We start from the raw sequence: 22,556 nt of genomic DNA, 5'->3' as shown, positions 1-22,556 counted from the left end.
TGGCAGGTCATATTCCTCCGGAAGGAAGAAGGATGACTGCAGCTGATGACCTGATCCGGCGATTGCTGTTTCTGGTTGTTTACTGCCGCAGTCGTATAGCAAAGCATTTGGAGTTCTGTGACTGATTAAATATGGCATTCAGAAGGCGGCTTCGGGTAATAATGAGAAAACTGTACTGATATTGTGATTCGTATACAAAGTTCCAATCTTAAAACAACTCACAAACCCGAGAAACCTGACGCGCTACCGTGTATCGTTAAAGAATATATACAGACGAACTGAAACACCAACAAAGACTAGCGACTCCACCGCTCTAGCTAATAACAATACGAGGACCAGACTTAGTTGGGTTCCAGTAGATGGCATCAAGATCGTAGACACCAACAAGCTCAAGCCCCTCAACAGTACCAGGCTTCTTACAATCCGTCTTCTGGGTCATGTACGGACCATAAGTTGCCTCCCAGGTCGCAAAGCCACCAACCTTGACATCCATGCGTCCCAAGTGGACATTGCGCTGGTTACCAGGACCCCAGCCGGCACGAGGTCCAGGAGCGGGTGCAAGGCTAGAGTAGAGATCAAGCTTCTTGCTGCCAATGACGTTCTCACCAGGAGCGAGGTAGAAAGCGAATTGGCATTGCTTACCCCTGGCTGCTTCAGGGTACTTGAATGTGAGGAGGGTTGTGATGTCGTTACCGCCATTGGTGGGGGCTTTGGTAACGCGGCCTTCGTCTGTGTCGTAGATTGCCCCGTTGTTGATGTTGTAGGTGTGGATTTCAGAGGGGGTGAAGTAGTCGTTGCTGCGGGGCTCGACAGGAGCAGCGAGGCCAGTAGTGGCGATGGCGAGGATGGAGAAGATGGTTTGAGCAAGCATTTTGAAGGTGAAGATCACACTTGGCGATGGAAGACTGGAAGAGTGGATGTGATTATTGTTTGATGTCTGAATTGAGAGTGTGTTTGAGATGATGAGAAGACTCAATTGACGAGGAAATACCGCATCTTCTTATACACGATGGCTTCATGCAGCAATCTTCAGCTCATCACACTTACAATACACAGCACTTCCTGCTCTGCCTCGCGACAAACTCAATTAGCCTAACAATCCCTCGAAATAGCATCCCTCGCAGTCTAGCAACACCCAAAAGAGAATAAGCTTAATCAATACAGCCCAGCCTCCCTACTCAGCCCTTCCTTCAGAAGCCTCTTCTTCCTCGAGGCGTCCAAACATTACGGCGCGATGACATTTTGGCGTGCGCCAAGCCAATCAGCGTTCAGGATATTTTGGTGAAAGTGGCATGTGGTCCGGTCTTTGACGGAGCTTCAACTCTGAGCTGAGAGCTATGGCTTGCATTCATTGATGAATGACCTGCGGGAGTGGGGAAAAGGTTCGCCATTTTTGGAACCTCTGTGGAGAAGATTGATGGCTTGGCCTCAATGACAAGCTCAGCTCTACGCCTTGTTCTATGACAGCTCCAATGGTATTGAAGAAAACGTCGATATTCCGCTCAGCTGCGGAGAGAAGCTTAAAAATGTCTTTGACTCGACTGTAAGGGTCATGAAATATTGTGAGTTTAGGACGTAAAAAGGACTTTGGTCTTCTTGATTGCAAGAAGTGAAGTTGGCGGTGGACTCTGATCTCTAGATGGCGGAGCTAGGAGGCTGGGAATTCAGTTGAGGGATATCTATTTTAAATAGAAGCCGTCTGTTTTAGCACAAACGTATCAAATTGACAAGTTCATCTTGTGGCGGCCCCTCCAACGAAGAACTGCTTGAAAATAATTTTAGTGACAGGGCAGATCGTAATGTTTATCAATAATATTCGTCGCTAATGCTGCAACTCTTAGATAAAACCTGAAGGTAGTGTTCCATAATTCTGGTAGATATAATGATAGGAAAGTGAAACATGTAAATGACAAAACGGCATTCCATGTGGTGAATGACTGGGATGGCCATGTTCAAGCCAAGAACATTATAGATCCATTACATGTTCCAGATCTTCAATCTTCAAATTATTAAAGTAAGCACTCAAGTTCTGAGATCAGCTTGGTTCAGCTTTAATATTACAAGATTTCTTTCCATTTGTCAAAGAGCATGGAGAAGATAATATATAAACATCATATTTATATAGGGTAGTGATATTATCTTATCGATAGCATGATAGAGTGAGTTCCATGACCTGATAACAGCTTCTTATCTCTTATCCTTTATCGCTTATCACTCTTGGGACCAAGAAATCTGATTCAGCCCAACAAGGCGCAGTTAGCGCACGGAGGCGGATTAATTGCCACCGACAATGCCGATCGGAGCGCTGCGTGACACCAGATGAGGCTAGGAAGACGACAGATCGGTGGGTCTTTACTTGTTTCGATGTTACGCTGACAAGCCAACATTCATGCTCACATTCCGCCAAGAATTATATATAAGTGTCTAAGATCGCATGATAATCTAGGTATCAGCCAAAGTAATTCATTCAAATTAAAAACAACCTTCTTATATCATAAATCTGAGTCAAAATGAGCAAGTCCTACGACCGTCTCTCAGCAAACGACAACATGCAGCAATCCAACACTGTCTTTGAAGTCGACTTCAAGTGGAAGAAGATGAAGGCTTTAGTGTCAGAGAAAGACCCTCAGACGAACAACACAACACCCAAATACATAGTCGACTATCATGCCTTCAAATGCACCACCCTCGTCTTCCATCCCTACGAAGACCCTACAGCTGTAATCGGCACCGGTACACTTCACCCCGTCACAATCCACGCAGACTACGAGCTCCACGGCCAAAAAGGCACCATCAAGGCACTAAAGCGCTTCATGACATCATACACCCACCTATCATACAACTACTCCAACAGTCCTGACGGAACACCGGCTGCCATGACATGGACCAGTGCCAGCAGCTTCAAGACATGGGACTTTATTTGTCTCGACGAGCAAGAGTCTGCAGTGGCCAAGTTTTCTGCCAACTGCTGGTCTCTGAACAATGTCGGATGTGTCGAGTTCCTAGGGCCCAAGGCCAATGATCCGGCGGCAAGAGAAGAGATCTTGGTAACTGGTATGACATTGTTTTATCAGATGGTCCTCCGTGCCACCAACTTTCTATCTCTTGGGGGTGCTATCTTTGCAAGGCCCGGGCCACTGGATAAGGAGGCAGCGCCCAAGAGACCAATGGAAATGTGGACGGCAAGAGTATCAAGGAATTAGAAGCGACTTCAAGGATAGATCATGGGCTTGAGAAAGCATAGTGTTTATCCAAACAAAGTATTACTTTGTAAAATTTCTATCTTATCCCACATTAGCAGCTGAGAATAGTTATGAACATTATTGGGCTCGAATACCCTCGTCTGTAAACTCTGTACCCATTCAGGAGCCATGTGGGACACGGTTCCGGATATGGCATGCACGTAAATGCTCAGGGCACTTACCTCTGCTGAAATCGTGGTGAGATTAATCGGATACAGAAAAGAATATAGCGTTCAAGTTGAAGCGGCAAAGGGTATCACATAAAATTGACAGGCAGTATGGAGCAAAAGTATTTGAACACCTTTATCTAATTTATCATGGTTCGGTCTTATTAACCAGCCGATTCCCAGTTGGGATTGTTTATCTTTTACCACATAGCATTCCAGGCTAGACGTCTTGCGGTTACAATTCTCGGGGTTTCCCTAGCTGTTATGATACTCCTCTGCTGGTAGATGCTCATAGACCGGCGGCTGATTCATGCTTTCTGTGTATCCATCTATATCTAAACTCGGCCGGCTCACCGTAAATACAGACATAAAATTAAGGTTCGAGCTGGTTCTGGCGTTCGTAGTAAGCCATTAAATTGTCAATCCAGCGCCCAAATGTTGGAGGGCACTGTCTGAGATGGAAAGACAATCTCGACCCGTCGCGTTCCCAGTCCTGTGATTCCCATTCAAGACGTTCTTGGATAAAGCTTTCGATATCAAGAGGCTGACCGGGATGGAAATTGGAGCAGATGAGCGGGACGCTGTCAATACTTTCCGAAATAGAGTGATGATCGATCAAGTACTTGAGTGCCTTTGAGAGGTGACCGCCCTGCCACCGGCGATAGGGAGGTGCCCCATTGAATTGGTGAGAACGCATTCGAAACAGCTCTCGACTGGCTTGAATTGAAGCGTCGTGACGAAGCAGGATATTCTGGAAGATGTCAGAAAAAAAGGGTTTGTCAGGTTCTCCATCGAGGCAAAGCGTGTACGAGTTGCCGGGCATTCCGGCGTCTGGCAATAAGATTGCTTCTTCTAGCCATATGGAAATACCTTTAACTGCATACTCAGGAATAATGTCTGCCCCATCGTTGTATTCAGTGCGATGGGGTCCACCAACACAGTAGTATCCAAGATGATCCCAACAGGGGTGGAAAGCGGCAGGGATGCGGCGGCATAGTTTGATGTGGCGTTGTATTCTCAGCCTTGGATTGTATTTGCAGAATTCAATGAGACCCATGGCGTGAGTTGAAGGGGAGCAGACAGCATATGCATCCTCGATGAGTGTGACACCTCGGAGTTGCTGCCTTTGCTCAACGGAAAGCTGACGAAAGAATCTGATTGCAGCCGCAGCGGCAGAAAAACGATATTTCGCACGGAGCCCATGATTTCAATCCTTGACGCGCCGCCACATAGCAACATCCCTCAATAACCTTCCAACCCTTGTTAGAACGGCTTTGGATGGGATGTCCCACGGATCCAAGCTTAGACCAAGGAGCTTTTGCTGATCGTGGGAGGCTATCCAGCTAGGAAATGCTTTGTCGAGGAGGCTAGCCAGTTTGAGGCCTTGACGCTCTCCTAGGAACCGGAGACTGAACGCGATAGCTTCCCTTGCCATAGACGCGTTTTCCCCCATAGCCTTACCCGTTCATCACCCCAGTCTCCAATTATGTCGCCTACATCATGACTTTCCTCCCAGTATTGAAAGGCATAGCCACTGAGGCCACTGGGATCTTTCTTGAAAAAGCCACGGCTGCTATAGACCCTCTCCAGACGGTTCTTAAAATCCGGCATCAAATGCGGAAACCTCTCTTGTAATGCCGATTCCAGTTCGGGAGGCATTTCAGTGCCTTGGAGATGATAAATGAGATCTGCCTTCAGAATGCAAAGAAAGTGCGATAGGAACTGGTGGCGGCCAGCCCAAGCCCTCCACTCAGGTGAGAAGAAGGTGGAGAAGGAGATGTTGTTAAGCGTAAAACGTAGATGTTTGGTGTCGTTTGCAATTGAGCGGCAGGTATACATCAACGAGAAGTCAATCAGTTGACCGTCAGCGGTGGTGAGCTTTTCAGATTCGCTACTGAAGACATACCCTCCTTCCACGCGGAAGTAGTCCTGAAAGATCTTGATGCGCACATCGTACGGGAGCGTGACGAGGTTGGGGCGAGCCATGGTGAGCGGAACATACACGAACGTTGAGATAACAAGGAAGTGTCCGCCTCGGAAAAATACTTGGGCTGATTTAGAGGAATGAAGTTTGGGAGAGTGGGGAGAGACAGGTATGTATAAACGAGCGGGGAAGAATTGCTGCCTGGGGCTATATAGAACTCAGTCTGCAGCCAACTCCACCAAGGAAAAGCATAATTTGAGCACAAAGAGGTCAAGTAAATTCGGGGAACATCACTAGCTTTGAGAAATTCTGTCTGTGACTGATTCTAGTTGTGTTTTCCAAGGAGTCCGGCGGCGAAATCAAGGCATCAGAGGCTCGACTTCTTGTTATGCGGAACTGTCACGTATTAATCCTTCTTCTCTGCATCCTCAAAGGCAATCCTCCTCCATGTTTTGTGATAACCTTTCTCGATCCGCCACCTTTCTGACGTGTCTTTCACCGACATGGCCAAGTCCTTTCTCCAGCCCCTCTCAAAATCCCACTCTCCCATCATCTTTGCACCAAGATGCCAAGTGAGAATACTCTCCGCACGAGCGCCCTCCGGGGCATGTAACAGTGCAACAGCGACGTCAATAACCTCTGGACGATCGTCAACGGTGTAGAATACCGTCGCAGAGCAGCGCGAGCAGAAATATCTTTGAACGTCAGGCGAGCTTCGATAGATCGCGAGCGTGCCATAACGAGGGTCTCGGTCGGGATTATCAACTGCACTCTTCAGATCATGTGTATTTCGCGGAAAGTTGGAGCCATTGGTCTTCTTGGGGAAGTCAATCTGTTGAGGCATGACAAATGTCCAATTCATTATGTCAACGCCAACTGACAAGCGACATGAGGGGCATGGATCGAGTGTCGCAAGGTGTTTATGGGACTTTGGCTCGATATACGACGGAATCGCATCAGCCTCCATGGTAGAGAAGTCCACGTTGCCGGGACGGAAGACAAGATCAACTCCCTTGCAATGGCAGCGAATAGGTATATCTGTAACTGGAGGAACTTCAGACCTAGCATCTTGATTGGCGGCTGGCCAACCTTCGTCCAATTCTCCACCATCCTTAGGTCTCTCCATCCACCTGCGAGGCTTCTCCCTGTCACCATTCACATTCTGAAGCCACGGAGAAACGCCTCCATCGACCGTATCACCAACGAAGATTTGCCTCGTAAAGTTAATGAGGTTGTCAACATCAACATTATTCAAGACTCCCGTGAAAACGCCAAAGTTCTGGGGCTGATCTTTGTAGTGAGCATCCCAGAACATCGGACATGAACATGAGCCGCAGAACAAAATTTTGCAGTTGGAGGTAAATTTGTAGGATTTCAGATCAGAGTTGTGAATCTCATCTGCTGAACCAGGCCAGTCTATGTTGCTGTTGTACATGGCGCCGGTAGCGTTTCGGCATGAGGTGCAGTGGCATATAGACGCAGGTAGAGGGAGTTTTGATCGGGGCACTTTGGTGGTGAAGATATGCGCTTTGCAGAGGCACTGGGCCATGAGGGTGATATTTTGATCCTCAGTAGTCATCGTGTTTGTATTTCGAAATACTCTAACTGATAGGATGCTTTGTGAAAAAAGTCAAAATATGCAATTGAAGAGTTCTTTGTGAAGTCGTTAACGGTAGCAGCATTAGGGACCGTGAACTTTGTACCCCGCCCCCAAGGGCGTGAATGATGACCAGAACCGCTCTTGTCGCACAATGACGTCGTTTGACGGTAGCAGCAAATTTCTTCAAGGCTTAGCCGTAGCTCATAACTATGCAGCCCCCAGGGAGCAAGATAACTTCTGATATTAAACAAAGATGCCATAAATACCTAATCCAAGATCTACTAAATCTATACTAAATTATGCTAACTTTACCTAAGTCTTTTATTACTTAGGATAGAGGTCCTAAGTTTTCTTGCCTCCGCTTGGCCGCCTGATTGAATCGATTTCCTCCAGGCAAAGCATCGAGCCTTTTAAATAGAGTCTTATGTTTTGGTTCGTGTGTAGTTTGTGATGCTTTATTGGCTTCTCCTGCACAGCCCCTGCACAGCCTCACGATGCTTTACTGCGAGGATTCCTCGCCCGACTTCGGTGGCTGACGTGATGCCGCCCCCAAGATAATGATAACCTTTTAAATATCGCCTTGATGGAAGGTTATTTTAATATATAAATCTCAGTCATCCGAACCTGTACTCAGTAGCAAATCTGATTTCACTAACATATCACCGCCAAAATGTCTGAAAAGACCAAATCCGCGTTCTTCGACTACACCGAAGCCTCATCCGCTGCACCGCCACCATTTAGCCAAGCCGTGTCTAACGCTGGGCCATCAACTTTCCAGAGTCGCTTCGCATCTATCACGAGACATGGACTTGATCGCATCAGGCTTGTCAACTTCTCCGAGGCCGAAATAGCGGCTGTCCACGAGATTGTAAGGACATATTGGGACCGCGGCATTGACAAGGTCCATCCGCAAGAGGCGTCGCGGGAGTTCAAGTTAGGAGGCTATGCATGGGGATATGACCCGAATGGTAACGAGCAAGCGATGATGTTGACGCTTCGGATACTGGAGGGTATGCATAGTTTGGGGTGGGTGATTTATTCGCCTATTGAGGTGACGAAGAGAGTCTCGACGAAAGGTGAGTAGACAAGGCATGTTTGCAAGCTGGGCGAGATATACTGACGTGTTAGATGCACTTATCTTCCGCAAAGTGAATCACATCCCCCCTCCCTGCCAATGGATAAACGTGTCTTTCCACGGCGGAGACAAACTGAAAATTCTCAACTTCCCGCCTTCAGATCTTGTCAACGACATCATGGCGACTTTCGTGATTGACATACAACGACATGAGGTTACACCAGACCGCGCCAAGATCAAGTTTAAAGGATACCCGTGGAGACCACTGGAATCCGATGGAGCTGAGACCCAACTGAAGTTGCTGGCGTTGCTTGAAATCTTGGAGCGCCACGGTTTCACGTTATACGCGAGGACGAGCGCGAGATTCAGCGATGAGACAAGTGAGTCGAATGTCTTGGTGTTTCAGAGACGAAGGGACTGGGTGGCGGGGAAGTCTCTATACGATCAACTCTGATCTCATGCACGAACTGGCGATTGTTCGTATTTACTGCTGTTCGAGACTTGATCTCACGAGATGATTCATCATGACGTGTAATAATCCTTCATCATTTCCTTTGTAGAACGATAGATTACTATTTCCTCATTCAACATTACGTTGTAGTCGATATATATCAAGGTTGTAGGAAAATTACACAAAGTCCTTGTTCCTCTTCACGGCCAAGAATGTCAAACTCCACAACTGCCGAACATTACTCTCCGTTCCGGAGCTCAGTCCCGGCGGAGGCGGCAACGTTCCTAGAGGCGCGAACTTGTAACCACTCTTCGAACTGTAACTCCAGCTCCAGACCTCAGATTGCAATCTCTCGCTGTTGTCCTCAATTATATCCCACAGACGATTGTATGCACTCTTCAAAGCTGTATGCACCCCGGTATTGCTGCAAAACGCAGGAACATTATCGTCATCCTTGGATTGTGATGATGAACATCGTGCAAGTTGACGTTCAAGACCTTTAGCCATGAGAGCGAGTTGCCAGCTCCAGACTACGGTGCCGTGATATGCGGCGTTGGTGAAGTTTGCAGTAAATACCTCGTTGCCTGCCAGTGCTGGGTTTGCAACGATGATGCCCAGAGGAGTACTTAGACCGGCTGGGAATGGACGAAGGATGGCGTTGGCTGTTGCGTTCAAGAAGGTCGTGAGCTGGGCGTCGTTGGTCGAGTTGAGAAGAAACAGACGGAATGCCGTGTCAGTGTGCGTGATGCGTATCTTCTCCTCATCCTTGGTAGTGTTGATCGCAAGAGCATAGTCAACGACTTTCCCAGAAGATGAATAATTCGCAACCGAATCTGTATGAGATGGACCGTTGTAGAAGGTGTTTTCCTTGACGTAGTCCTTCAGATTCGAAGTAGCTGTGTCAGCAGTGAGATTATACTGGAACAACGGCAGGGTATGATCCTCCCAGATCTTAGCCCTCTTCGCCGCAACGGAACTCCAGCTCCTGGTCACAGAATTATTGGGATACACTCCTTCAACCCTGGCCAAGTTGGAAATAGCGTAGAGTGCCGCTGGGACGAGAGCGCAGTTCACATCGAAGGGTATCCGTCCATTGGCAAGACCATATGTTGAGTCTCTCCATTGACCAACTAGCTCACCCTCCTTGAGCTGGATCAAGTTCTTCACCGACTGTTCTTTCTCAAACGCTGCTGTGATGTTCATAATCTTCTGTGCGTTGATGTAGCTCAAATTGCCCCATGTCAGATTCCGATTCTCGACATCAACTTCGCCAGCCTTTGTGCTGAGCAATGGTTTAACTCGCTTTGGTGTAGCACTGAAATAGCGATCCATGAGGACTGGCAAGAAGTAGTCTGTATCAATCATGGGATAGGTGAACCCTGGTGCCGTTGAATCAATGCCGTTCTGTAAGTTCAGAAGTGTTGCGTAGTCCCCGATGGTCTCCTCGTGGCAAACCGACCCGTCGGTGCGATTGATCCGTTCCAAGACCGCGCCGATGACTGCTTCCAGAGCCGAGCTATTCCCTGCACTGAGGACGGGTTCGAGCAAAAGCGCGGCGATCATGGTGTCGCGGCCAAAGTACGTCAAGAAACGCCAGCCACCTGCGAGCAGCTTGTCGGTATACGAGAAGAAGGACAACGACCTGACCTCTGACTGCTCTTTTTTAGCAAGAGCGTGCGACTGGTTGTTGAGGACCTGTTGGGGAGATAATTGCTTCAGTTGAGGATAATTGAAAGATGCCGAAAATTTGTAGAAACCTGCACCAAAACTAACGGTGTCATTGTAGATTGACAGGCTGCTATCCTTATTTTGCCATGGCTCCAGCAACAGGTTCGTCGTCGTCACATTATCCAACCATAGCCTTGAGATGAGCACACCACCACTTTTCACTCTCGTGACATTTGTGGCATTCTGTATCACCGGATTGATGATACTCGGCCCTTCAGTGAAGTCTCGGATGTTGCGGATACTACCGAGAATAGCAACCGTGAGGTTCGCCGACGAGTTGAACGACAGAACGCCCTCGACTCCAACATAGGGATAGTCGGATCCTTTTTCTTCACGGTTGATCACACCGAGTGGTGATCCGAGAGTCGAATTGACCAGCTCAATAGCTAGAGTTCCATTTTTCTCATCTTGGGGTTGGAAGAAGGTGCATATACCGCTGTTCCCCGCAGGCCACGCAACAATGAGCCGTGGACCGATGATTGACAGATTACTATCCGGAAGAGGGCTTGTTACAACGACCTGGGCGTCGGTGTTGCAGTCAGAGTAGAAGTAGTTCTCATAAGGTGGATCGCTGAGCTGTTGTGTGATAACAGGGCATGAATCGCCAAACGCGAACGTGGCATACAAGACAGCCAAAAGCACTGCAATGAAAGATGTCATTTTTCCGGGTAAGCAGAATAAGACTTCAATTAGAGACTCAAAAGCCCAAAGGTCAGGCTGGATGGCCATGTTATGCTTATAAATTACTCAAGATCGACATACAGACTGCGGGGTTGGGTTGGGATTCAAGCTAGCAAAACAAGAAATGGAAGCCGTTGGCACCATTTCAAGTTACTGGGCCTTTAAAGTTTGGGGAAGTTGTAAACGATGACGACAACATATGGCAACTTATACGCGGACTCAAAACTCGAATGGCGATGCACTTGCTGTCAGGTTGCCCGAGACGACTGAGATACACGTTTCTGTCCTTCATGCTACACCGGAGTCTTTAAAAGGTGACAATCGATATGGATTCTTCGGTGCTATTGCTTATTATCAGCTTTGTCAAACCATATCAAGTCGCCAACAAGTGACTCCAGATCCATTCCCATCTTTACCACGCTGCCATCCTCTATCATAAACTCGGTCCTCAGAACTTCATCGCCTGTCTCAAATGCATCTCGCACATGCGCATCATACACTGTTTGGCCCCGTTTGTGTTTGAGTCTAGCCGTGAATCCCATTGAGCGATCTGTCGCATCGATGAAAAGCCCGTTGTCTCTGATCTCTACCTTCATGTTGCGATAACCAGGGTTCCAATAGTCGCCAGCATATTCTTGAAGAGTCACATTCCTTTGCAAGGTAGGACTCGATCCAACTATAGTTGAAGTGTCTTCTTTTTGGTCCTTTCCTTTGCCACCGTTGGTCTTGACCATTCCACCTGGGTGGCTCTGCGACTCTGACTTCGGCTTCTCGCGCACCTCTGGCGGCTTCGTGTGCACATCTCTGTTAGATATCGCGCTCAATGGCCGCCACCTCGTATTAGACTTTATAACTATCTCGATGAATTCACGAAACAGTTGTGCAGCTACTGAATTGGTCCCCGAAGAATTGCCCATCACAACTGCTCCAAACTTAAGATCCGGTAGAAACACAAAGCGACTACCAAAGCCTGTGATATCGCCGCTATGCCCAAGAACTTTGTGTTCGTCTTGCCAGTATAGATCCATGCCCGCTGTGTAGAAGAGGCGGTCAATGCCGGCCTTCCTTTGGCGATGGTTGGCACTTCGCTTAGATCGTGGCCGTGTCAATCCCTGGTATACATCCTCACTTATCGGCCCGTTACGATCGATCAGCGCTTTGATATACTTGATGAAATCGTTGGCGCTTGAGATGACCGACCCTGCTCCTTGGCCTTCTGGACAGCTTACCGCCTCGAACTCGCGATATGACGTGGACTTCTTATCCCAGATATGTCCTTTTGCGAGACGCCGATCGTGACCTTTAGCTTTGGTGCCTTCGGGCTGAAGACTGCTAGATGTCATACCCAGAGGACAGAAAATGCGCTCTTGTAGGAATTTGCCGAACTCTTGTCCGCTCTTGGCTTCTATGAGATGCGTCAAGACAGTGTACATCATGTTGCAGTAGGTGTATTGTGTCCTTGGTGGTGCAGCGACAGCAAGGTTTCGCAGATTTCGTGTAATTGATTGCGCATCATCAGGCTCAGTAGCGCGTACTCCCATGTATGAATCATCGTGGCTGCGTTGCTGTTAGCCAAGTTTATCGGGCGCAAGTGAGTCTTACCCAGGCATGCCAGTATGGTGCCCCAAGAGATCGTCTACAGTCACAGTATCGGTGTGCAGTTCATCCGACATGACAAAGTCATCGGGCAGCAGTTCAGACATGATTGAGTCATATTGGACTTCTGGAAAGTTGATATCTTGAATCAAGAGAGCGATTGCTGCTGCAGTAAGCGATTTGGAGGAAGATGCGATATCGAACAGCGTGTCTGGAGTGCATGGTTCTTGGACCTCAATTGAAGCAGAGCCATAGCCCGCGGACTTGACCTGGTCACCCTGGACGATTGCGATGGAGAGGCCTGGAACACGATTCTTTTGCATCAAAGTCTCGACATGATGGCTGAATGTTGGCGAATTGAAGAGGTCCATGTTTTATGGTTCATGATGATGATCTTGTAGGGCATCGCATCACATCGCTAGAAATCCCGTGGTCAGTGGCGCTGAGCGCAGGGCGTAAGCGCTGATGCCTGTCCGTGGCTGACTGTTTGCCGTGAGTCTAATCCTGCCGGGATGTCTATCCACCGAAATTGCAATGCCGACAATCGATCCATTACTCTATATGAAGAGATGTCATTACTACGATATTCAGGTGCAGGAGGAATTCTGAATGAAAGTCATAACAATGTTTCCATGAGTGAAGACTCCTCGCAGCACAGTAGCTGTAAGCTGACCTACGACGTATGGAAGCAGCATACCTAGAGCGATCTTCGTATGACTATGAGATAGTCAAGAGTATCTCGTTCAGGCAGCTCAACCCTGAAGCTCTACTAAACCTAAGAGCTAACGGTAATGTCACCTTTGACATTCCTGAGGTGTTGTATGACTTTGACTTCCCGGGTCATTACATGCGGCGCATCAAGTCAGTCTCATTATCTGTTCCGTGCGTCGTCGGTCCCTATACTGGTCTGAATGCAACACTGCGTCTGCTTCAGCATCGCGATCGAGTTAGCTCCGTGGCGGCGTCTGGAGAAGACTACGCTGGGGACGGCATGGCGTCGGGACATTTCCGCACAGACATCGCACCTATCACGTCGGTTGCCATCAGCTTTGGTATTCAAGACTCTGGTGTATTCGAGCTCAACTTCAAGGACGACCACTTCCAGCCGTTCGAAGGTGCAGGTGCAATTGGTTCTTGGTCCCTTGAGCTCCCCACGGTTGTTCGTTCTTTCGACTACTCCGCTATCTCGGACGTTATTCTGCATGTCCGGTATACAGCGGTTGACGGAGGACCTTTGCTCCGGAATGCAGCCAACCAAGCTGTCAAGACTTTCCGTTCTCGGGTCGAAGGGTTAAGCTCTGAGAGGCCGGGGCTTTTCGCAATGTTTGATCTCAAAAATGACTTTAGTAACGCATGGTACGCGTTCCGGTCAGGCCTGGCCAGCAAAACCATCGAAGAGTTTGACCTATCTGGTATCAAAGACAGATTTCCCTACTGGGCGCTGGGAAAGACCATAATCATTACTGGCCTCAGCCTTGTTGTTTCCGGCAAGGTGACGAAGAACAAATTGGTCCAAGAGGCGTTTTCAGTTACTGCTTTGGGTAAGGACAAATCGTGGGATCCAGTTCCGTTGGGAAATGCTACGATGTAAACCTTGTCTCCGTTGAACACTAAGCTAAATGACCTGGATCTTGAGTGGAAATTGAAGATATCGAATGAACGGGGCGACTTCACGGCATTGGAGAACGTGGTACTTGTTCTGCCGTATGCATTGGCTTGAGCTACAGACACTGTAGTCTATACTTGAGCTCGTTACCTTGGAGAACAACGATTGATAAGCAGTGATGTGATTCTTTTTTCCTGCGGAACTCGAGATAACGATAAAAGAAAATAGTGTAGAGGAGATAATTTGACATTGAATTGCTTGTCACAGTAATTGCTATGGCGCATTTAAATGCTAGGAATGAATGCATCGGCTTGAAGCGATAATAGCGCGCTCTCTCAGGTTGTGAACATCGACGCTTTTCGGCCCATCATTTGCCGACTGTGCCGCTGTGACAAGGGTGTTCCATCGCCAAGCGTCTGGCCAGATTGCCAAGATTGCAATGCCGACGACTGTGCCTCACTTCCAATCCGTCGCATTCAGCCTCATCGCTTCCATCTCTGAATCTCAATCGGACTTGACACGAGTATTCCCCTGCAAACCAACTCCCATCAAAAACGCGATCCTCACAGCACCCTGTCCCCACAGACTCCCCAAATTGGCCCAATCCTCCCATCTCCACGCCGCGGGATTCCAAAACACGTCTGGAATCGCAAGCCAGCTCGCATACAGATGCAGCGCATCACATATCAAAATCCCAATCAAGACAGTCCTCCAAACACGCAGATCGTTGGTAGCGCGTAGAAGAATCGCTTCGTTGTAGGCAAAGAGCGTGTATGTCGCTGCGACCTGATTGTAAATAACGCGATTGTCGGGTGCAAATTTGGCGGTCGGGGTCATTGTGTTGAGAAACATTTCGGGGGAGAACCAGATTATGAAGGAGCCTGCGAACGCGGCAAATGGTTCGAACCAGAGGAAGAGGATGCGGTACGCGAGGGGAATGTGAGTTAGCGTTGTTCTGGCCATTGTGTTTGATGTTGCTGTGCGTGATGTTGAGGTGCGATTGATGAGAGCTGAGAAGTTATCCAAGCCTCGAGAGGGCTCCCAAGGGAGGACAGGTCTTGAAGTAACCACGGCAGCTACAGCTGAAGAGCTAGCGCGTTTCTTCAAGAGCCGGAAGCTGCGGATCGCGCCAGTTACAGGCCGTTGCATTGGTGGTGAAAGACATGCATGGCCCCCTTCAACTGCCGTAAAAGCTTTGACATTAATTAATACGCTTGGTGGGCCCTGAAACCTAGCATCTTGATATCATTTGTTCGGGCCCCGAGGGTCAACGGAGGATAGCGCATGCCATTGATAAATGCCGTGTCGCGATACGCTTGGTGCGTCTTGAAATGCCTGACTGTGACAACATTCCACCCGGTAAAGCATAGTCAATTGATCGCACCGTAAGATGAGTTCATGTACCTAGATAAAACATCTAAACCACCATTTACTTCGATCGGCTACTTCCGAACAGAGCCCTCACCACGTTTCGCGTTCTCAGGGAACCGCCCCGTCTCCTCCAACTCATACCAAAACTCCACCGTCTTAAACTTCTCATACCACTTCCTCAACCTACCAAGCTCCTCATCTTCCAAAATAAACTCACGCCAGCTCAACTCCGTATGTCTCACCGTCGCAGCGAGCATCACGTCAGCCATGCCTGGACCTCCGTCAGCCGCAGGCGTAAGCCAGCCCGTTGAGGTAAGATTGCCAGCAGCCACATTCTGCAGCGTTTTGAAGTGCCCTTCGAATTCACGTCGGGCGCGACGTCCAACGGGGAGACTGAGCTCAGAGGCGGGAATGTTCCAAAAAGCAGCCATGTATGGAGCGCAATTGACGAGCCAGATCCGACCGGCGTCTGTGGCGAGGGCGATGTAACTGAGGACGTCTTGAGTGATGGCTCTGTCGATAGGGTTCGTAGACCACATTTGACGGTAGTTGTTACCATCGAATACTTCTTCGAGGTAGTTAATAATGCTCCACGTCTCGTGGATCCAGATTGACCTGCCGCTCTCAGTATCATCAAGACGGAGTGCGGGCACTTTGTTGCCAGGTGGCAAGGGCTCTTCAGGGTCCTCAGAAACGAAGCCATCACCAGTAAAAGTAATGGGTACGATTTTCAGATTGCTCTCATTCGTCTTTCCATCATATAGCTGTTCCACAGAAGAGCAGATGCCCTTGGAGAGAAGGTAATAGGCGATACGCTTTGGAAAGTAGCCTTCGATCCAGAGGAAAAGTGTATGTTTGTAACACGCAGACATGATGCTAGCTCGTGACAGTAGGGTTGAGAATCTTGAACCTGCATGATGGTATTGAATCTATCGCCTATATATAATAAGACATTTAACTTAATCCACGTACGTGCCTGTTTAGGCAAGGTCATTTAGGCATTGAAAAAGGACTGAGCCGTAATTGCTTCGCCTCTCTTCATTCACTTACTGGTGGTCAGACCTCGCGCGCGCTGACTGTCACCACCCTTCTCAATTCCGTCGGACGAGTGGAACGGACTCCTTAGGGTCTCACTACAAAGAGAGCCTCATGTATCTTGCCCAACTTGTCAGAGTTCCCATCTCTGGAGAGGAAATCCTGCTGATAGAAAGGACCATCACGTAATCATTCCAACAGCTTCACACGTCAGCCACCCGCATATTTGGTTAGTGATGACGACTTGGAGTAAGAGGATCAACGAATTAGTCTAGACTTGAAGCTATTCTGAATTATAAATCCTCTCTGGCTGGTATCTACTGTTCTCCATGGCACCCAGTTTGACTTGCTGATGACAAACCTGACAAACTTGAGCTACTCGAATGCAGCATCTTGACAACTGTTTAGACCTGCTTCGTTGCATGAAGATATGTAGCGACATCTAGACAGAGAATGCCATCCGCGACCAGTTGGTCCGCCGACTCAACGATCCATGTCTGGCAGTTTCTTTGTACGATTCTCTTCTTGGGAGCTTCCTATGAACAGTCAATCCGTTAGTCAAAGATTTGCCACTCTGAGCCTTCTGATAGCCGTGATCAAAGTTTAAATACGTACAGTCTCAGCCGTGTTATTAAGCGTCTTCTCGGGCACCTTGACTTTATGTAGGCTTTCCTCGAAGATGCACACCGGAATGGACCCTTGACTATTAAGCATCAACCCTTCGTCGACAAATACACCTTCAATCCACTGGAGCGGAATTCGGGATGAGGGTGGATCAGAATTCTGGTCATGATTCCTCCGGATCTGGCGTTGGAATCCGCTGCGTACATCGCCAATAGCCTCATACACGATACCAACAGAAGGGCTCGAGCTAGATTGAACAAAGTATGCCCAGTGATCATTGAATGGTGCGCCGTTATGCTTGATTAACTCCAGTAACAGGCCTCCAGCTGGAACGTTCTCAAGAACAACTGGCGCTTGTGGAGTTGGGCGGTCGCCAGTCGTTGGGGCTCGAAAAGTCGGCGGTGGAGGGGGAGGCGGTAGCATCTCTTGTCGATTGAGCATGAAGGTCTTGGTGAAGGATGTAGTGACCGCAAAATATGACTAAATAGATGAGTTACGTGCGAGACGCTGAACAAGTAATAATGGAAGAAGACGAGTTGCAAAATTATGGCGGCCTCTTCGTTCTTGGTCTGCCGCATACCCCATGTCATTGGTGTGTTGGTTCTGTCCTCGCCTTGTTACTTGGCTGCCTGAGACAAGTGGGCCACCTGAATTGACTGGGAATCGACAGGCCTCACAAAATAGTCCATATGCAAAAACTATCGATAAGCAATTTCATGGACTCCTCATTATACTATCTAGACTACTGATGCTACTTTTCCGAGCTGCTATTGTTGCTACTAATTAACCGCTGAGGGGGTAAATCCCGGCCGAGATCATCATGGGCAGCATCCCACTCAGACACCTTAGAATTAGGCACCCGTAAAAGACGATGTGTATTGGCGCCATTGTCATCGACAGAAATAACTTGTGATCGAATGCTGTAGTTGCCCCAGCGGGGGAGGACCTTCATCCAGAGGTAGTAGTAAATACCGCAGGTTGCCATGATTCCAATTCCGACAATCATGTAGGTACACCATAGGCTGCGAAATGTTGTCAGTATCTTATAGTAGTTACATCTGAAGCCAGCACTTACAAGCTAACTGCTCCAGCATAAATGCCACCCTCTGGAGGAATCCAGGGCATGGCGAGCAGAAAGACCTGAGCTAAGAGGTACAGTATAACAAGAGCCCACCATGCTCGGAAGTCAGATCTGGGCGTACCAGAGCGAGAACGGCGGCGACGGATCAGTAGAAGACCAACACCCATGGCAGCATGGAAGATGGCGCCTGGGTACGTCTTGAGAGAGACGACGAACTGAAAGGCATCACCTGCTGGAGGTGCGACGATCATCAGGAAGGTGAAGCCCCATTTGAGCAGATATGGGCCGATGGGAGTCCCGAAGGGTTTGGTTGAGACCCAGAATTCTGTCCAGGGGAGGACTCCATGACGCGCAATCTCGCGAATCTGACGGGACTGACTGATAAGAACAGCAAGGAGATTACCAAAGGAGCTCAGGAGGACACAAAAGTTCAGAGCAGATTCGGCAGACGACCCAAAGGCTGTACGAAAGAGGACGGCAGCGGCTAGCTCTTTCGACTCTAGAAAGATGTCCTTGGGGACAGCGGCAAAGGAGGCAATGTTACAGAGGAAGTAGAGAGAGAAGAAAATGAGCAGTGATGCAATCGCATTTCTCTTCAAGGTGGGTATTGGGTTTTTGATCTCATTAGCCATGCTGAAAGTATTTTGCCAACCTGAGAAGGCAAAGGTGATGTTAACCATTGCCTGAGACAGACTGTAACCGCTCGATGTAGTGCCTTGAAAGCCATGGCGAAAGTTGATGCCCAGGTTCTCAATCCTGCCGAAATGACCTCCAAGGATGACAAGGCCCGAGATGGAGATGAAGAGTAGCAAAAACAGCTTCAAGGCTCCAACGATGTTGATCGCCCAGAGTGAATACCTGTTATGAGTGGTAACAGTAATGACAGCTAGCGTGTAAGCTGCAATAGCAACGCCCTTGAGTTCCCAGGGATCCGGATCACGACCAACAATACGCCAGAGGTAGTTGGAGAGGACAATTGCGTTGCTGCTACTGAATGATAGTAGCACAGATTGAACAGCGAAGGCGACGGGGAAAAGGTGCTTGGGTCGGGGGAAGCCTTGCTCAAGCCATACAACCTCGGTCCCGCTGCGGTTAGGAAAGTAACTGGTGAACTCCATGTGGACAGCGAGTCCGGCGACAGCCAAGAGGAATCCAATGGCTCAGTAGACGAGAGCCAGACCGACTGAGCCTATGAGGCGTAGGATAGTAGCTGGCGTGGAGAAGATGCCGGTGCCGACCATGTGATTGAGGTTCAAGAAGATTATAATCAGCCAGTTGACGTGGTATCCTAACGGCGACCGTGTTTCGACGGGAGCACCGACAGCCTCCTGATATCTTGAAGCGCTATTTCCAGCTGTTTAACGCACGTGGGTGAGATCGCCGTCGCGAATGATAGGAGCCTCGGAGTCCGACTGTGAGTGCTCTGGAACAGCCTGGCTAGTACCCTGCGACTTCGGACTGAAAGGCAGTCCCATGCTGGGCTGTCAAGATGTAAATGCGTGTAATTTGAGAAGTCTGGCTTGTGTAGAACGCGAAACGAGAACATTTTATCGTTCAGATTCTCCCTCGTCGCCAGGAGCTCGTCCGTTGTGGCTCCAGCATGATCGTTGCATAACATCAAGGTTAAGGTTGGAAGTGAAGACTTTTCACTAAAAGACTGTATAATATAGCTACTTTATCCCCGTTAAGGTTAAGCTTAAAGTTACGCCTTTGATAATTTGGTGCGAAGTTCAAGGGACAGACGCATACGTGCTAAGTTCACAGAGTTGCACCATGTGTAATGAAATCTCAGTTCATTCCCGCGGGTATATCTGAGAAACGTTATAGGCTTCATTTATCGATGAGCTGGTAATATCTCCCGCGGGAAGAGTTTGTCCAATAAGTGGTGATCTACTATATGGCGTGCTTACAACCTAGCATGGTCGTGATGCAGTTTGAGGGGTTAACCTATAGGACCGACTTCGTCTTTCAGTAAACGTCAATCATGATAGCCGTTGCTATCACTTGATCACCAAAATGATTCTTTTATGTAAGCGAAGCATATAGTTACTTCGTGTGTTTAATTCCTTCTTCGCAAATTTGTTGGTGATGCCACACCATTGTCTACTGGATGGCGTGATTACAAGCCCCTCGTTTTGTTCAGCGTTTCGCCGATCTGCCACCGGGAATACACCCAGTTCTTATAAACTAGGATCATTATCACATAGTATACAATCTATAGCCAAGCGAGTACAAGATTTTATTCATCCTTGAAACAAACCCTCATTCAGGCGTTATCATCCAAGCTACCATGGCCGCTACAGCTACTATCTCCGCTCTCTCCCTTGCATCCGCCCCAACCTTTGGTATTACGCCTGCTGCTTTGCCCCCACCTGGTCAACCGGATATCTCCTACCACCCAGATTGGGACAAATACCAAGCGCGTGTAGCTCGCCGGACCCAGACAGAGGATCTCACTAAATCCCTCCCTGAGGGTTTCCCTAATGAGCTCAAGGGAGACCTCGTTTGGGACGGAGAGACTATTGCCCAGAAGTATGACTGGACGTACGTTCTATCGACTATTCAGCTTGAGGAGATCGACAGGGCCCTTGCACACTTTAAGTGTCAGTGTTCTCCACTATCTAACTTGGTGTACCATGACTGACATGATGTTGAGAAATAGCCCTCAACATTTCCAAGGGCTATATCGCACAAGAGACCTTCCCTCTACCCACACTACATAGCGAGCTGCGCCGTCTATCTCGCGAACTACACTTCGGTCATGGCTTCTTCGTCCTTAGAGGCCTAGATGTTGACCGGTACACCCGTGAAGAAAATATCATCATATATGCTGGAGTCTCTTCTCATATAGGCTCTATACGTGGCCGCCAGGATGCCTACTTCCAAGGCGAGCGTGCTGATGTCGTTATTGGACATATCAAGGACGTTCGCTCCAGTCTCGGCGAGTCTAGAGACAAGACCAAGATTAAGATTGGAACACCTGCCTACACCGCTGATAAACAGGTCTTCCATACTGACTCCGGCGATATTGTTTCTCTTTTCGCCCTCTCTACCGCGGCCGAGGGAGGGGCTAGTCGTCTAGCTAGCACATGGCGTGTGTATAACCACATTGCTGCTACACGGCCAGATCTTATTCATACTCTTAGTGGACGTTGGGACGCAGAGCTGTAAGCCGAATGTCCTTGTCTGCTAGTCTACGAGGAACCCAGTAACTAATCACATTTGGCTGCAAAGCTTCACAAAGACAGTCAACGATACCGACAGATTCATGAGCCGCCCATTACTCCATCATCTGCCTGCCAGTGCCGATGGCAAGACCCCTGATAGAATCCTTCTTCAGTATGGACGCCGCTACTATGTTGGCTTCGGAGAGATACCCCGTGGCAAACATCTACCGCCTATCACCGAGGCCCAGGCCGAAGCTCTCGATACTCTGCACTTTCTGGCTGAACGATTCAGCGTATCGACTAATTTTGAGAAGGGTGACATGCAGTATGTCAACAATGTGGCCATTTTCCACGCCCGCGATGGTTTCACAGATACCAAGGATAAGCAGTGAGTTATTCCTATAGAGGTGTCGGATTCTAAGTGAGATCAGAGGCTGACGGAAGCGCCCCTTACAGGAGACATTTGCTTCGACTATGGCTTCGTGATCCTGAATATGCATGGAAGACTCCTGCTGCGCTGGCCTCGAGATGGGAGCGAGTCTATGGTGGTGTGTTGCCTGGGTTGCAGACATTTCCCCTTGAGCCTCATACTCGCAGTGAAAGCACAACGGTGACAGAATAAGCGTCTTGGTTGTAGATGAAAGTAGTAAATCAAGGACCGATTGAAGCTCCAGGTTCAGCGACGGCCGCATCATTCCGAGAGCTCTAGCGCGAGATTCTGAGCAGTAGAGATTGATCTCGTTGTTGAGGAATACTCTAGTGTCTGTTTCTGACTCGGTTTTCTCGTGTGAATTGTTACAGCAGCCATTGTAATGGCTGCCAGTGTCGGCTTCCCTTTTCCATGAGTTAGTAAGTGACCAATAGCGAAGGGATCACCTAGCCACGGTAAGCCCGCAAAGCTACAGCAGTCCTCTGCATTAAGGATAGCCTATAAAGCAGTTGTGCAACACAGAACAACAGAAGTAATATGAGCAGGTTACGCGCTGAGGGGCTACTATAGCCTGCAGCAAGGTGAATCAAGCCACTTACTGAGGCCGTTGACGGTGTGTTGCGCTATGTTACAACATATAGAATAGGCATACGATGTGAAAAACTGTAAAGAGCTAATGAACGAAGCCATTGGGCTACTCGAGTATAGAAAGCCTGGTGAGACATTTAACGTATCGGGCGTATCGTTCAATTGGATAATTCCTTAGCTAGAAAACTAG

General features: G+C 48.6%; 11 protein-coding genes across 11 annotated transcripts; 4 read left to right on the top strand and 7 right to left on the bottom strand.

The window, feature by feature from the left end:
• Window positions 1–174: 174 nt before the first annotated feature.
• Window positions 175–955, bottom strand: FOBCDRAFT_234533 (uncharacterized protein). Its single transcript, XM_031193830.3, has one exon. It carries the CDS (start codon window positions 869–871, stop codon window positions 314–316), a length of 558 nt encoding a protein of 185 aa, XP_031030451.1. The 5' UTR covers window positions 872–955; the 3' UTR covers window positions 175–313.
• A 1,549-nt stretch (window positions 956–2,504) lies between these two features.
• Window positions 2,505–3,350, top strand: FOBCDRAFT_234532 (uncharacterized protein). Its single transcript, XM_031193829.3, has one exon. It carries the CDS (start codon window positions 2,511–2,513, stop codon window positions 3,201–3,203), a length of 693 nt encoding a protein of 230 aa, XP_031030450.2. The 5' UTR covers window positions 2,505–2,510; the 3' UTR covers window positions 3,204–3,350.
• Window positions 3,351–3,782: 432 nt separating this feature from the next.
• Window positions 3,783–5,395, bottom strand: FOBCDRAFT_324966 (uncharacterized protein; the record flags this gene model as incomplete). The annotated part of the gene is made up of 2 exons (XM_059612124.1): window positions 3,783–4,529; window positions 4,871–5,395. The coding sequence occupies 2 exons, from the start codon at window positions 5,393–5,395 to the stop codon at window positions 3,783–3,785; spliced, it is 1,272 nt and encodes a 423-aa protein (XP_059466413.1).
• Window positions 5,396–5,612: 217 nt separating this feature from the next.
• Window positions 5,613–7,108, bottom strand: FOBCDRAFT_234530 (Mss4-like protein). Its single transcript, XM_031193827.3, has one exon. The coding sequence runs from the start codon at window positions 6,910–6,912 to the stop codon at window positions 5,740–5,742; it is 1,173 nt and encodes a 390-aa protein (XP_031030448.2). The 5' UTR covers window positions 6,913–7,108; the 3' UTR covers window positions 5,613–5,739.
• Window positions 7,109–7,511: 403 nt separating this feature from the next.
• On the top strand, window positions 7,512–8,722 carry FOBCDRAFT_234528 (uncharacterized protein). The gene is made up of 2 exons (XM_031193826.3): window positions 7,512–8,009; window positions 8,062–8,722. Exons 1-2 carry the CDS (start codon window positions 7,604–7,606, stop codon window positions 8,460–8,462), a joined length of 807 nt encoding a protein of 268 aa, XP_031030447.2. The 5' UTR covers window positions 7,512–7,603; the 3' UTR covers window positions 8,463–8,722.
• Window positions 8,637–12,835, bottom strand: FOBCDRAFT_246057 (uncharacterized protein; the record flags this gene model as incomplete). The annotated part of the gene is made up of 4 exons (XM_059610733.1): window positions 8,637–10,828; window positions 11,115–11,161; window positions 11,238–12,425; window positions 12,471–12,835. The coding sequence occupies 4 exons, from the start codon at window positions 12,833–12,835 to the stop codon at window positions 8,637–8,639; spliced, it is 3,792 nt and encodes a 1,263-aa protein (XP_059466412.1).
• Window positions 12,836–13,096: 261 nt separating this feature from the next.
• On the top strand, window positions 13,097–14,184 carry FOBCDRAFT_246056 (uncharacterized protein; the record flags this gene model as incomplete). Its single annotated transcript, XM_059610732.1, has 4 exons — window positions 13,097–13,155; window positions 13,200–13,346; window positions 13,416–14,028; window positions 14,080–14,184. The coding sequence occupies 4 exons, from the start codon at window positions 13,097–13,099 to the stop codon at window positions 14,182–14,184; spliced, it is 924 nt and encodes a 307-aa protein (XP_059466411.1).
• A 72-nt stretch (window positions 14,185–14,256) lies between these two features.
• On the bottom strand, window positions 14,257–16,313 carry FOBCDRAFT_254634 (uncharacterized protein; the record flags this gene model as incomplete). Its single annotated transcript, XM_031193821.3, has 2 exons — window positions 14,257–15,146; window positions 15,536–16,313. The coding sequence occupies 2 exons, from the start codon at window positions 16,311–16,313 to the stop codon at window positions 14,575–14,577; spliced, it is 1,350 nt and encodes a 449-aa protein (XP_031030442.3). The 3' UTR covers window positions 14,257–14,574.
• Window positions 16,314–16,849: 536 nt separating this feature from the next.
• FOBCDRAFT_254633 (amino acid permease-domain-containing protein) lies at window positions 16,850–19,299 on the bottom strand (the record flags this gene model as incomplete). Its single annotated transcript, XM_059611135.1, has 6 exons — window positions 16,850–17,012; window positions 17,092–17,580; window positions 17,722–17,725; window positions 17,889–18,122; window positions 18,275–19,067; window positions 19,134–19,299. The coding sequence occupies 6 exons, from the start codon at window positions 19,297–19,299 to the stop codon at window positions 16,881–16,883; spliced, it is 1,818 nt and encodes a 605-aa protein (XP_059468201.1). The 3' UTR covers window positions 16,850–16,880.
• A 42-nt stretch (window positions 19,300–19,341) lies between these two features.
• FOBCDRAFT_282451 (uncharacterized protein) lies at window positions 19,342–19,656 on the bottom strand (the record flags this gene model as incomplete). Its single annotated transcript, XM_059611619.1, has 2 exons — window positions 19,342–19,509; window positions 19,549–19,656. 2 exons carry the CDS (start codon window positions 19,654–19,656, stop codon window positions 19,342–19,344), a joined length of 276 nt encoding a protein of 91 aa, XP_059468200.1.
• Window positions 19,657–20,471: 815 nt separating this feature from the next.
• On the top strand, window positions 20,472–21,740 carry FOBCDRAFT_149765 (uncharacterized protein; the record flags this gene model as incomplete). The annotated part of the gene is made up of 3 exons (XM_031193817.3): window positions 20,472–20,784; window positions 20,844–21,348; window positions 21,416–21,740. The coding sequence occupies 3 exons, from the start codon at window positions 20,472–20,474 to the stop codon at window positions 21,738–21,740; spliced, it is 1,143 nt and encodes a 380-aa protein (XP_031030438.3).
• Window positions 21,741–22,556: the final 816 nt, after the last annotated feature.

This window comes from Fusarium oxysporum, chromosome XII (genome assembly GCF_013085055.1).
Source record: "Fusarium oxysporum Fo47 chromosome XII, complete sequence".
In the NCBI taxonomy this organism is placed as follows: Eukaryota; Fungi; Ascomycota; class Sordariomycetes; order Hypocreales; family Nectriaceae; genus Fusarium; species Fusarium oxysporum.
The sequence above is the reverse complement of the archived record's forward strand: the minus strand, read 5'-3'. Positions and strand labels throughout refer to the sequence as shown.